This window comes from Lycium barbarum, chromosome 7, assembly GCF_019175385.1.
Source record: "Lycium barbarum isolate Lr01 chromosome 7, ASM1917538v2, whole genome shotgun sequence".
In the NCBI taxonomy this organism is placed as follows: domain Eukaryota; kingdom Viridiplantae; phylum Streptophyta; class Magnoliopsida; order Solanales; family Solanaceae; genus Lycium; species Lycium barbarum.
Window position 1 is genome coordinate 117,940,201 of NC_083343.1, and position 15,948 is coordinate 117,956,148.

General features: G+C 33.9%; 1 protein-coding gene and 1 long non-coding RNA gene across 2 annotated transcripts; both read right to left on the minus strand.

Annotated features, from left to right (window-relative positions):
• Positions 1-421: 421 nt before the first annotated feature.
• LOC132602489 (uncharacterized) lies at positions 422-2,449 on the minus strand. The gene is made up of 3 exons (XR_009567803.1): positions 2,163-2,449; positions 1,626-1,674; positions 422-810 (listed from the first exon to the last, which is right to left on the minus strand). It is a non-coding gene; the product is annotated as an uncharacterized LOC132602489 (long non-coding RNA).
• A 9,211-nt stretch (positions 2,450-11,660) lies between these two features.
• Positions 11,661-13,817, minus strand: LOC132603967 (7-deoxyloganetin glucosyltransferase-like). Its single transcript, XM_060317269.1, has 2 exons — positions 13,186-13,817; positions 11,661-12,844 (listed from the first exon to the last, which is right to left on the minus strand). The coding sequence occupies exons 1-2, from the start codon at positions 13,697-13,699 to the stop codon at positions 11,904-11,906; spliced, it is 1,455 nt and encodes a 484-aa protein (XP_060173252.1). The 5' UTR covers positions 13,700-13,817; the 3' UTR covers positions 11,661-11,903.
• Positions 13,818-15,948: the final 2,131 nt, after the last annotated feature.

Here is a 15,948-nt window from a genome sequence, read left to right on the forward strand (position 1 = left end):
GAATGGACTGTTGTGATACTAGCCGGAAGTGGTTGTCCGAAAGGATCATTCTGTTAACATGTCCGAAGCGGCATGTGTGTTGGATTGCATTATTTACTTAAAGATTGTTTTGAGACTTTGTGTGCACATTTATGTTTATTCCAGCGAAGGCTGCAAGTATTGAGTTAGATTGTGATTTCTTCTCTCCTAAGTCAAATTATGATTATGATTTGTTACCACCTTACATACTCAGTACATTGTCTGTACTGGTGTCTTTTTGCCTGGGGACGCTGCGTTCATGCCCGCTGTCACGACCCAACCCCGTAGGCCATGACTAGTGCCCGAGCTGGACACTCATATACATACCTGTTAGATATAGTCAAACTGAATCTAAGAGCAATATGGAAACTTGCAAAAGAACTCCAAAGGTTCATAACGTCATCATACGTATATATCCAGATAACCTATCTCCTGAGGAGTCACAACTAATCAAAACACAATATAATACGCAAGCCGACAAGGCTGCCACTATATATCAATACCATAAGCAAGCCGACAAGGTTGCCACTACAGACGAACATATCCATAGCACATCGTATAGACACAGCTGAACAAAACGGATACACAACCCACACATATGTCTACAGACCTCTAAGAGTATCGATAGTGAAATATGACGGGACAGGGCCCCGCCGTACCCCTGGATAAATATATATATATATATACATCAAAAGATCTGTACCAAAAGTTTAGGCTCCGGAACAATGGAGCTCTCCAAGATAGCTGAGTAGAAATCCTAAGCTGGAGGACCACCAAATCGAGGGTCTATACCTGCGAGCATGAAACGCAGCCCCCCGAAGAAAGGGGGTCAGTACGGAATATGTACTGAGTATATAAAGCATGTAATATAATAAGGAAAATCACAACTGCATAAACGAATACAGGAGGCAAGTATGATAATCAAAAATACCAATGCACCTGTGCCTTACGATATGAAAATCATGCATGTCTATATCATATATCATATCCGGCCCATTATGGGACTCGGTGAATAAGTCATCATCTACCATCCTCGGCGCCATAATCACATCATCATCATATCATATCATATATATATATATATATATATATATATATATATATATATATATATATATATATATATATATATATATATATATATATATATATATATATATATATATATATATATATATATATATATACCGTACCCGACCCTCTAGTGAGGGACTTGGTGAACAATGCAGTGGAACTGTACACGAAAACATACCCGGCCCGGGACTCGGTGAAAGATATATTACGGCATGCCCGAGCAGAGTAGTGAGCAACCATATGCAAACTAAATCATATCTGAGACTCAATAGAATAATCAAAATGAACTATTATTTGAAAATCAAGACAATAGTCATATCAAATACCCTTCGAATGTCATTATGGATTATATCAAAATAGGACGGCTGGAATCATAGACACGTATCAAGACATAATGAAGTAAGTTCGGGAAATCAATAACGTTAGCCATCCTAGTGTCTCTAAGAATTGGAGTTTCTTTGGAGTTATATACTCATCATCTATTTGTTTTATAAAGATCATGCCGAAAAGAAAGAAGGGTTAGCTTTACATACCTTGTCGCTTCTCAAGTTAATCATAACTTAGGTCTCGGGCTTCACCAATCTACAAACAATACCAAATATGCCAATAATCAAATTAGGATACTCTTTCAAACCAATCCTTAATTACTTAGAAATGTAACGATATTCGGGCAACATCTTCCCTACAAACACAATAATCCTCGTGATTTCAACTTAGCCAAAATATCAATCACCATACCAACAACAATATCAATAAATACATATCCAAATAGAATCAAATCCATTCTTAAATCACCTCCAAAATAGCCCAACATACATTCCTCTAACGATACTTGTATACACTTTTTTATTTTCGTATATACATAGCATAACAACAAACACAACAACAACAACTATAGCCAATCCCACCATATTTCAGCACACCAAACAATTTATAACAAACACCAAACAGTCCACATGGTAACAATAACAATTTATCCGATTTCCCATAATTAATTTCGTAGTTCCCGTCTCTCAATTTAATTATGACCTGGACGAATTTAAATGTATCTAGTAGAGGAGAATTCTTACCTTATTTGCCATGAACTCCTCTTCTTCCTCCTTACTCCACTTTGAAGAAACTACTGATTTGCTATTACCCGGAGATTACTGACGTGGCTATAACCTCTATGTTGTTCCTTGTACTTTTCCTCCGCGATTCAGTTAAAAGACTTGATCACTTTCTTTAAGTAATTCTACGTTATTATCCTTTCAAGAAAATATGGAATCTGAAGTCTTCTCACAATTGAGGATTGATTTATGAAAGGGTAGTATATAATTTTCATTTACAAACTATGGGGACCACCCCCTTATCCCACACTTCCAAAACCATGACACTTCATCCTTACATGCACTTAATTAATATATGTAGGATGATAGTCATATATTGTTTTCTTACATGCAGCCACGTAGAAGCTCATCCACCTAAGCACTTGTCTACCTAACCACTTTAATTAATTGCTTTGTTAAAATACTATTTAGTCGCATAAAATTAGAACAAGTCATGTAGCAACATTTCACAAATATTGTGATATCCAGAGGATATATTTCATAAAATTCTAATTTCTTTCCCAATCACCGTGATCACACTTTTAAGTCCGAAATCATTCCGGGACTTCACGTCCTTATTCCACGAGCTCTTAATTTGCATGATTGAATATGAATAAATCCTCCGAGCTCGAGTAAATTTGCTCATGCTAGATGGTTCAATTTCCTAGTCCAAAAATACGAGGTATTATAGCTTGGACCGTATTTCATTCAAATAAATTTGAACCTCGACGAAACTTATTTTCTTCGATTGATTTAACTTCAAATCCTTACGATACATGTATGCCATCACTTTAACAATCTATAAGCTTGGGGGATAACCTCGTGTCTGTTACTAATATCATTTAACTCGCACACTTTCCAACGCATGAACATACGGGATGTAACATGATCCCTCTCAACTACTATCACCTAGTCCTTTGTTTTGTTTGTGTCTTAAAAAAATGAGGACTTTGACACATGAAATAACCTTTGTTTTCTTTAATAAAGGTTAACGTAAAGTGGGTTTCTACTAAATGACAAAAGTTGATCTCATAATTCCCTTTTATGACCAAGTAATACACATGTACGAAATATAAGGATTGTCATTTGGTGTTGAATATAGGTGTGCCAGCTTGCACACTCAAAGTCTCCAGCGAAACAAAAAATTACTTTCATTGCATGTATGCGTCCTTATGTGTCTCTATCCCGTGTTGCTGCTGATCACATTAACAATGGTCCAAAAATATTTTGCTTAATTAATTATAAATCCCCATTTAATAATCTAATCATGGTTAGTTAATCCCTAATCTCCACTAATATTTTCACACTAATTATAATTTACAAGCAAATCGTGCACTTATTAAAATCGGGATTAAAAGTCCTTATCTCATATCTCAAAAATAATCTTGTCCTTAAACTTATGTCGATTAGCTTACGAATAATCCAACGTGCAAAAATACGGGATATAACACCCGCAGCCCCAGATTGTTTGGCAGGTTAAGTGTATAGCTAGGATGCTTAGACGTCAGCTGGGATTGGCAAGTTCCACCTCATTCTGGAGCTGTGCTGAGTCATGTATGGATATGTATGATTATGGGTATGTCAAGGCCCTGTCCTGACTCATAATGTTCAGTTTACTTCTTAGAGACTTCTGCAGACAGTGTCCTCTGGTATGTTTGTCGAGATGTCGACAAAGTGATGTCAATTGAGTCATTTGTGGATTTTAAAAAAGTATGTATTTCAGATGATTTCAATTGGTTTAAAATACTTATTTGATTGAAAGTTTTCATAATCATTATAAACTTTGTCACACCCTAACAATGGTGGGGCATGACGGGCACCCGACTCTTATCAGAGTCGAGCGAACCCTCAGACATTCGCTCTATCAAAACCTGTCATTTCAAAAACTTTTAAGAACATACAACTTTTCCAAATAGAAATCATTATCTTTACAACGATTATGAAAACTTTCAATCAAATAAGTACTTTAAACAAATTGAAATCATCTAAAATACATACTCCTTAAAAATCCACAAATGACTCAACTGACATCACTTTGTCGACATCTCGACAAACATATCACAGGACACTGTCTGCAGAAGTCTCTAAGAAGTAAACTGAACATTATGAGTCAGGATAGTGCCCTGACATACCCATAATCATACATATCTATACATGACTCAGCACAGTTCCAGAATGAGGTGGAACTTGCCAATCCCAGCTGACGTCCACTTACCATGCCAAACAATCTGGGACTGCGGGCATGAACGCAGCGTCCCCAAGCAAAAGGAAGTTAGTACGCACAATGTACTGAGTATGTAAGGTGGTAACAAAGCATAATCATAATTTGACTTAGGAGAGAAGAAATCACAATCTAACTCAATACCAGCAGCCTTCGCTGGAAGAAACATAAATTTGCACACGAAGTCTCAAAACAATCTTTAGGTAAATAATGCAATCCAACATACATGCCGCTTCTGACATGTTAATAGAATGGTCCCTTCGGACAGCCGCTTCCGGCTAGTATCACAATAGTCCCTTCGCACGGCCGCTTCCGGTATAATAATGATAGCCCCTTCGGGAAGCCGCTTCTGGCTTAATATCACAATCATGCCAACACAAACTCAATCCACAAATATCAATTTCAATTCATATCATAAGTTACTAATCAATTCATCACAATCCGGTTATTAGCCTTAGTCTTTCATAAGAAGTTATCAAATTTGTATCTCACTAGACTTAGGAGGACATACTTCCAGGTTTGAGGGTAGAATTGTTATGAAATTTTTACTACTTATATTCTACTCAATTTTGTCTTATTGCCCTACCCAAAGAATAAATGATCATATCAATACAAAGGGATGATACTATGGAATGTACACATAAATCGTAAATGAAATGAAGTAGTAAAATCTCGCACCCCCTTTGGAGTGGTTTTGAAAAATCAAATTTTATGTTTCCTTTAGTATAAAACTCATTTCCTCGAAATCATTAGGAAACCCATATACACAACTCAACTTGGCACCTTATGGGTGTTCCCTTCGGAACAGAATAGGAGTACAATATCAATAAGCCATCACAAGAAACATTTAGACCTTACTCGTCTAAGAGTGGGATCATATGGAATACATATAGAATGAACAACAACAAGAATCATGCCAAAAGAAAAAAGGTTTGCCTTACATATCTTGTCGCTTATGTGATTAGCTTAACTTATGCTTCCAAACACTGGCCAATCCACAATCAAGGTAAAGGAAATCGTAGACAACTTGAAAAAGGTTCATAAACTTCTCTAATTAACTTCCGTAAATTCGGGCAGCATTTTCCCTGTAATCTTTGCTTCCCTCTAATTCCAATTCAATTTAACAATACAATCAGCAATCAACAACAACAACAACCATCTCATATAAGCCTCTTTAAACTCAAAGCATCAACTCGCAAAGATATACACCAAAACAGCCTAGTATATGCTTTGTATACAATATCTTCATACACTTTATTCTCCCAAATTCAAGAAAAACAACTTATCAACAACATCAAAAATAGTATCAACAATCATTTTATATCAATATCCAGTTAATTCTATCCATGTAATCATACCAAAACAGCCCCCAAGTCATTTGATATCTAAAAATTATAACCGAACTTTCAACGTCATTTTCTCTATTCTAACTCGTCAAATCTGCAATGATCATGGTAAGAGCATCATTAACATTTTAACATACCTTATATGAGCAGCCACCGTGAAACCAACATCCCCAAGTTCAACTTTTAGCTTAAAACGACGACAACAACTCGTACTACACTTTATCCTTCACGAGCCTCGGGATTCGGGGCCTCGAACTTGATCAAACCCTTGCTTTATCTCTCTAAACTCCCCTCACTCTCTCTCTCTTTCTACCATGTTCTGGACCTTTTGGTATGAAATGAGGAAGATAAGGGTTAAAACCTCCCTTAAATAGCAAGGGAAGTGGACCTGACCCGAGTTGGAGTCGAGTTGAGCCTAGCCCACTGCCTAGTTTGATCTTTCCGCTTTAAAACATCCATAACTTTTTATCCCTATATCGCATGAAGGCACACAACCTATGGTTGGAAAAGTATTTCAATTATCTACAACTTTTTTTTTTTGCATTTTCCCAAATTCTAAACTTATAATGGCGTATTGGCCTCGTAAAGCTAGATCACCTGAAAACATATCCTTAAATCATCATTTTGGAGTGTTTATGCTCATATTTGGCTTAAGTGTCCTTCTTAAGACTTGCTCAACTTTCCATGTACTATTCATATAAATTGTCATATGCCCTTCATAAAATCCCGACATGTGAGCCCCACCTCAGCTTACGGTTACGAGGGCTATATATCTTTTAACATATCATTCCAATCATATTGTACGAATTCCAAATGTCATACTCATGCTATCCTCATGCTAATACAGTAGAATTCTATCCTTAATACTTGTAATATTTGCTCCTCCTTGAGCTCACATTAAGCCATCTGCAGCCCTAATCATCAGAGAACTTACCTTTCTTACGACGAATTCCAATTTCGCAATCATAGCTGCACTTTACAATCACTTAATCAAAATTCGAATTTTAAAGTTAGCGGCAAGGATTCAAGGCCTATAACACAACTCTATAGCACAATCGATAATCTGAATGAAGGGAAACCCTCCTAGATGCCCTGTAGCCGCCTGTTCATAAGTGTGGTCGACAACACACCCATGAACAAGACTCTACCCGACACGACTTTGCAGACAACCCCTAGAACGACTTTGTGACAGAATTCTTATTTCCGTCACAATTTTGTGACGGAGTCACTAGTATGTCACAAATTTGTGATGAAATTGTAAGGTATCCTTATTTTTGTCATAATTTATGATAGAATTGTGACAAATATTTGTGACGCGCGTCATCATGTCTGTTACAAATTTCATCACAAATTTTAGTTAAGTGACCGTTTAAAAAATCAACTCTGATTTTCGTCTACATTTGATAACATTTATTGAGTTGGGTAAATTAAATATTCAATTATTGACTCGTCATAATATGAGAACACAAAAAGTGAACGGAACATTTATTTATTTTAAATGACATGACCAAATCTTTGAATAATTTCTTGTATTTTGTTTCTTTAAGTAAGATCTTGTAACCAATCATGGGTGTTGCCGTTTAATTTGCGGGGAATAGTGCCGAAGCCTAGCAACCGGTCCGGTTTGACCAGTTCAAATCGGTAATCGAACCGGTTAAACCAGAACAGGTGGAACAGGTTTACCGGTCACGGTTAACCGGTGATTTATTACCGGTTCGGGTTTGCATTTTTGGGACCGGTTAACCTGTCAAATATTTTTTTTTTAAAAAGTAGCCGTTTCATGACTGGGCTGGACCGTTGGCCAACGGTCCATTTTGCAAAAATGGCCGTTACCAACGGCTCCAAACTCCCCTTTTCCCCCCACCCCCACTCCCAAACTTTTTTTAACACTTTAACGCATCCCCCACCCCTATATAAACCCTTCTCCATTTCCAATTTTAATCCACACCAATTCATTCTTCTCTTTCTCTCAATTTCTCTCAATTATAGCTACTTTGCAACAATTAGCCACTTTAAATTTCTCTCAATTAAATACTATAAAGTTTTATTCTAGTTTCAATTATTAATTTTTCAATTATAAAAAAAATTGTTGGTGGAGTTGGTGATTTTGCAACCATCCGAAGTAGCTCCAAAGCTTTGGTGGATTTGCAATTCTAGCCGCCTTCACTTTGGTGAAAATTAGTCCGGCAATTTGGTACCTTCGTTGCAACTCTATCTTTATTTTCCGCTATTTAATTTACGCAATTTAATTCTAGCAATCTAATTTGTTGCAATTTATTTTCTTGTAATTTATTTGAGTGTGATTTAAATTAATATATATAATAATGGCGAAGAAATTTAGACGTGGTGCCGGTAGTAGTGGTATTGTTAGGGGTGGGTTTAATGAGGAAACATTTGTGAACGAAACACCTAATATAGGTATTGATATTGGTGGAAGTAATCCACTTTTAGATCATGAGATAATGCAACAACATTATACCGACACTTTTAATGAAATTGATGATGATGAAACGCAAGCTCCTGAAAATCCCATAAGAGATACATGTCATGCACAATCACATACACAAGACAAACCGCCAAGAACTCGTAAGCCAACTGCTAAAATTTGGCAATTTATGACTAAGGATAAGGAAAGACAAACAACTACATGTAATTTATGTAGACAAGAATTTGTTTTTAGGTAACAAACTAGTAAGGATGGTGGAACGGGTACACTAACGAATCATATGAAAGGTAAACATAAGGATGTTTGGGGAGATCAAACATGTTAAAATGTGGGGGGTATTCAAATGACAATAGACCCACGAACCGGTAAATTTTTTATGTATGACAAGAAAAAAGAGCATACAGAAATAGCTAAAATATGATTGTTTACCATTTTCCTTTCCTTCGAGTTTGGGGTTTGTTACTTATATTCAACATTATTATAATCCGTTATTTGAGGGTATTCCTAGACGTACTTGTAGAGCGGATGTTATAGATTTGTATAAAAAAAATATAGATTTTATTTGCGCCATGTATTTAATTCTTTAAATTGTAGTGTTTCTCTTACCGTCGATTTGAGTCTTAGTCTTAACAAGTTAGATTTTTTTTGCTATTACATGTCATTGGATTGATAATAATTGGGTGATGCAAAAAAGAATTATAGCTTTTTTATATGATGAAGGGAAAGATCGTCATGATGGAAAAATTTTAGTGAATTCAATGTCTAATATTATGAAATTTTTTAACATTTATAGAAAAACACTTTGTATTGCTTTAGATAATGCTTCTAATAATACAAAGGTGGTTGGTCTTTTAAAAAGGAAATTAAGCCCTCCGCTAAAAAATATTTTTCATGTGAGATGTAGTTGTCACATTTTAAACTTGATTGTTAGAGATGGTCTTAACTATTTTGAAGATTCTATTCAAAAGGTTAGAAATGCAGTTGCTTTTCTTTTTTGTAATGCGAATAGGCATAAAATGAGAGATTTTAAGAATTCTTGTGTGAAAAATGGCCTTAGACCTAGGAAAATTCAAGTAGAAGTTGACACTAGGTGGAACTACATTTACATTATGTTACAACAAGCATATGATTATAGGATTCCCATACAACAAGTTCACAACCATTTTAATACGGATAGTGATGATTGGTTAAATATTACCGATTGGAAAGATGTTAAGGAATGTATTGAACTTTTACAAAAAATTTATAATGCAACTCTTGCTTTTTCTAGACAATTCTATCCCACAGTAACCGGAATTTTAGCCTACTTAGCGGAAATAGCTAGAGTTTTATATGAGTATAAAGATAAATCCGGTTATCAAGCGGCTATTTTTAATATGACAACAAAATTTAAGAGGTATTTTTTTCCCATCCCAACTTTATTTATATTGGGTTCTCTTTTAAATCCTTGTTTTAAAATGTCTTATACTAGAGCATTGGTTGGTCAAATTTATAACTATTTAGAAATTCACGAGGAAGTTGAACCATCTTTAAATGAAGCTGAGCTCGCGATTGATGTCGAGTTTAGAAAAGTTTTTAGTCATTAATTATTCTAATTTGGAATAAAGTGCTACACCCATTACTCCACGCCCTACTACTTCTCAAAGTAGCAAAAAGGGCTTAAAGGGTTTGTCGAATTTAAAAGTTTTACATTTACAACCAGCTCCTTCTAATAATGAAAACTTTGATGAATATCACCTTTATTTGATGCAGCCAAATGTGGATATCAAAAAACTAGATGATTTGGATGTCTTACCATGGTGGAAGAGATACAAGGTGAGTCATCCGGTACTTTCAAGAATGGCTCGAGATATCCTTACTGTTCAAATATTAACCGTGGCTTCGGAGAGTGCATTTAGCCAAGGAAGACAACAAATTGGAGACCATAGACACTCATTATCCGGATTTAGCTTGTAAGTACTGGTGTGCATTCGTGATTGGATTAGATCGGAGCGACACAACCAAAACTTAGAAGCGGTGGAAGGCGAAGACGAAGAGATTGAAGATTTGATAGCAAGTGAAATGGACCAAATGGAAGACTTTGAAGATATCTCCATGACCAAATATGATATGGCGGATATTAGCCAAATGATTGACACTTTTTGATTGTATTATTCTACTATTCCTTTGCAACTCATGTATTATTTGCAAGTTAAAAAAACTACAACTTGCAAATAAATGTTATCCATGAATGAATAAAATATATGGCTCCTTGCTCTTTCTTCTATTTACTTGTGTTCATATTTTTACTTATACTAAGTTAGGAATATACCTAAAATTACTAAGAATATACTTATAATATACATCTACTTGAATTAAAAACTAGAAAGTTATATACTTGAAAAATAACTAAAATATACTAAGAATATACTTGTAATATAAATATACTTAAGTTATAAAATAAAAATTTATAAACTTAAAAAAAACTTAAGTTATAAATAACTTAAGTTATAGTACATATAACTTAAACATATATAACTATATATAGTATACATATAACTTAAACATATATATATATATATAAGTTGTATAGTATATATATAACTTAAACATATATATATATATATATATATATATATATATATATATATAAAAGTTATATAAGTATATATAGTATGCATATAACTTAAACATATATATTTATTTAAGTTATAATACATATAAGTTAAGTTTTTTCTGTTAGTTAAGTTATTTATAAGTTAAGTTTTTTCTAAGTTTGTAAATTTCTATTTTATAACTTAAGTATATTGATATTACAAGTATATTCTTAGTATATTTTAGGTATATGTAGTATAACTTAATATATATATACATATATGTTGTTAGTTAGTGAATACATAAATTTTACTTATAAACTTATATAACATATATAAATATACCTACAATATACTAATAAATAATATATATATATATACTATACAAAAAACAAACAAAAAATGGGTTTTTTTTATGGTTTGGACCGGCCGGTTCCGGTTTCCATGTTTGGAACTGGTTAACCGGAACCGGTGGCCGATTCTGATTTTTAGACCGGAAATCAGCCGGTTTACTAACCAATTACCAGTTCGGTCCGGTTTGAACCGGTTGCCAGGCTTAATGGTGTCGTGATCCAGATTGTATGCGATAAATGCCGATGCACCTAACATACTCTGATCAAAACTCGTCCCTGTAAATAATTTAAATATCTTAAAAGTAATGTTCCTAGTCTTCATCCGATTTAGTTATGTGATATTTGATAGCGTATGAACTTTAACAAAGAAAAGAAAAAGACTTCCGATACGTATTCTCGTAAACATGTCATGCAAATTTCTGTGAGTATTAAAGTATCTTTAATAGTCAAGTGAGAAGTTCGAATTAGTTTTTTTTTTATTATATAAATGATGTAATTCTTCTTAAAATAGACTAAAAAAAAAAAAGGATTGACACATAAATGGAACAAAGGGAGTATTATTTACTTTAATTTGCAATGATGTAATAGTAGCTTAAAGTCTCTCATAATGGTGACCAAACATACATAATTATGCAATAAATATGCTCCTTCCAGCTCGGAATACCAAAGGACGGCAGAAGGAGAAAGAACTATAATATGAAAAACTCTTACAAGAACACATGAAGGAAAGAAGATGAAATTTCAAACACCTTAAAATTTCAAACATCTTCTTTAATCAAATTCTTTAACTTAGTTTGGATGAAAGAAGAATGCCATTGACCACCTTTTCTAGGTTCACATAAGATGACCCTGTTGATTTTTTTGCAGATTCTTGAGCCAAATTCTTCCATTCAATTGTCTTTTTCTTCATTTCTTTGCCTTTTTCACCAGCCATCAATTCCCTCACAAGGCTTTCCACTTCATCCCGCTTCACATTATTGTCAATCTCCATTCCTACACCCCATTTAGTAACAGAAAACCAACAATTTGTTTGTTGTTCTGCGAAAAACGGCCAGCAAATCATAGGTACCCCACTACTAATACTCTCGAGCGTCGAATTCCATCCACTGTGAGTCAAGAATCCTCCTATCGCTGGATGGTTAAGTACTTCTTCTTGCGAGCACCAACTCGCAAGCATTCCCCTCTTTTTAGTTTCTTCCACAAATTCAGGTGGAAGAATTGCTTCATCACCTGACACAATATCGGGTCTTATGATCCATAAAAACTCTTGCTGGCTATTTGCAAGTCCCCAAGCAAATTCCATAAGTTGATTAGGAGTCATAACAGTGATACTACCAAAGTTAACATAAACAACAGATTTTGGTTCTTTTGTGTCAAGCCATTGTATGCACTCTGGCTCCTCTTTCCATAGGCTTGACCCGAGTCCCTTCAAATTCTCATCATCGACGTGTTTGACGAGTAAATGCAATGGCCCTATTGGGTAGACTGGTGGAAGGAGAGTTCGGAGCGATTCAAGAACTTCACTCTCTAGTGCCTCGAAGGTGTTGAGGACAATTGCAGAAGCTTTTCTCGCTCTCTCTATTTCTTGGAGAACAAATTTAATCATGAATTCATCTGGATTTGTAGTTCTCAAGAAACTTGGAAGATCCCTTAATCGTATGTTCTCCATTCCTGGTATGCAATCCAAAGTTGTCTCTAGGTACCCATTTGTTAAGTGACTGGCATCTACAATTTCCCAAAAGAGAAAAGGTCAAAGACATGCATATATAACTAGGATTTAGCTAAATACATCAAGAATACCAATAAAGCCTCAAATGATAGCTAATTTCTTTCATCTATCTAAATTTTAGTGGATAGTCTTGGGTGACTGACGGTATCATAAACCTATAATTTCAATAGACACATAAGTTCAGTTTAAAAAATCTTAAAGACTGAACCATCAAGTACTAATTATGAATTCGCTTCTGGATAGAGTTATCTGATACCTGTACTGATTGAAGGTACCAGTTCTCCGATGGAGTAATCAGTACAAAAGCAAAACTTATTGAGGGAGAAAGTGTTTATACCTTTAAGTGGAGTATATCCTTTTTCAATAATGGTGGAGTAATGCATGTAACCGAAGAAACCACAAGCACTAGTGGTCCAAAACAGAACTTCAGGGACTCCCAATTCTTGTGCTGCAGCTAAGGTGAAGCTCATGATACCATCCGAAACAATGCAAGACACCGGTGGCACGTCCAACGTGTTATTAAGCTTTGCAAGAAGATCCTTAAAGGGACCTAAGCAAGTTTTAGTTGTGGATTCACACAAAGAAGGTATGTCTTGCGTTGCATCGGCATCACAAGGTGGGAGTCCATCAGGAATGGTCTCGAAACAGAACGATGAAAGCCCGTTGAGAGAATCGGGGCCACGAGACTTAAGGAGACGCCTATGGTTAAATTCAGTGTTGACAAAAGTTATGTGAAAGCCTTTGTGATGAAGAATTTTGGCTAGCTTTAACATGGGGTTAATATGGCCTTGGGCAGGGAATGGTATGCATACTGCATGTGGCTTGTTTAATTCAGCACTAATGGAATCCATTCTTCTATTTCTCTTTTTAAAAATCTCTCGAGATGGAAATGAAGGATTTTGTATGATTTTGGTAAGAAGATCGGAAGATGATAGAGATATTTATAGATGGAATATCTCTGCAAGTTTGATTTCAATCTGGAACTAAGGCCGGTTTCGAAGTCAAATATGACTTACTATATTAATATAATATATTACATATATTCATAAATTATTAGTCCGATTTCTCCTAGAAAATTGTCATTCAATACACGACTTGAAATTTATATACTTGCTACTCTCTTCGTTACATATTACTTGCTACATTTCTAAAAATATGTCTCAGATAATTTGTTCATTTATAAAATTAAGAAAATTTATTTAAATTTTTTTTATCTTACCCTTAATATTAAATATTTTTTAAAATAATTAATATTTATGATTTCTTAAGCTATGCCTGCTTAGGGTAGGCCGTTTGGTCATTTCATGTGCTGCCTTTGACATCTTTGACAGGTCTATAATTTGCTTAAATGGGCCCTACCTCAATGTCTACGCTACACGGTGTATATATTTACTTAATTGGGCCCTACCTCAATTTCTACGCTACACGCTGCAATTGCAAGCTTTTCCAACTACCCCTTTTTGACTATGTGGGCTGAATTTTCTATCTTACACTTTCATTTGCAGCTTCCTTAAGTAGGCCTGATTTCATCTCAATCATGAGATTGATTGAGGCGTTTGTACATGTAATTTCATTTCTGATTTCATCTCTTATAAAATTTTAAATTATCCAAAAAAATATTATTTGGAATTTGAAATCATGATTTTAAAAAATATAAATGTAAAATTTGACTCATACGTTTATATTTTATAAAACATGACTCATAAGTTGGTAGATATATTTACCATGTGGGAAGAGATTGTTCGAATCATGTGGGAAGATTATATTAAAGAGTAGCTACATTACTATTCATGTAAATTTTCCTTTTTATTGAACTAAAGTTTGATCAATTGATGTTGTATTTTTTAAAACGACTTTTTATTGAACTAAAGTTTGATCAATTGATGTTATATTTGAAAGGTCTTCTAGTAGCGTATTAATTTTATTATGAACTATGATTTACTCGTTTGGTAAAATTGTATAAGAATTGAGAAAACTTTGATGGTTTTCACAACTTGTGGGGTTTTTATGTTTATAAAAAAAACTGCAACTTAAGAAATCCAAATTATATGTCCAAATATGATTTCATCTCATGAGATGAAATCATGTCCAAACGGCTCCTTAATGTGTCAATACTTATCTCTCTTTGCATTGCATAACTTATATCCAGCTTTGTGGTATTTCTTTATTGAGTACTTCTTCAAAATCATATTATTATAAACTCTCTAACATTTCACAAAGCTTAGAGAACAGTTGAATAAGCTATTGCATCCAAAATTTTGAGCAATGTATTGAAAATAATTGTAAATACTATAGCTAACAAAAATACATCACTAAATTTAATATTGAAAAAATTTAGATTGCATTTTATCTTTTAGGAGAAATTTATTCAATTTAAATTTTTGATTATGAAAACTGTATTACACTATAATTTTAAGAAAATGTATCTTAGGAAGAGATCTAAACTCAGACTAATGAAAAAGTTACAAATTAAGAGCAAAGACGTTTTCATTTTGAATAGGTAAAAGTACAAATTTAAGAATATCTTAAAATAGCATTCTTTTGGAGTTGGGCCGTGCGTTGCACGACATCTTCTTACAAATCTTTTAGAAGTTATGATGATGATTATAATATTAATAATCGTACTACTAATTATATCAAGAGTTTAACTTTTGCACAATCACATCGTAAAATGATTTTTATATTATCAAGTAATTTGAAAAATGATCAGTACAGATTCATATAGTCGATTTTTACTTATTTGAGACTGAACCATATTTATTTTTATTGCAAGAATGTAAATATGTAATAGTTCATAAAAATTGAGATTTTGTGATTAAAAAATAAACGAAGGTAAAATACGTTAATATATAATGTAGATATTATCATTTACATGGTCCTTGTGTAAGTTAAATTCATGTACATAATATGTTTATCTTGGATCAGGGTAATATGGTCGGTTTACAAGTCACCAAATAATTGTTCATTGCATAAATAATGAATATATTGGTGACCACTAGATCTAATAAGAAATTCAAACTTCAAGAGGCTGGTCCTGATGTGCTTAGATTATCTGTATTATTATACAAATAAAAATTTAATCATAACCAGTCAATTAATT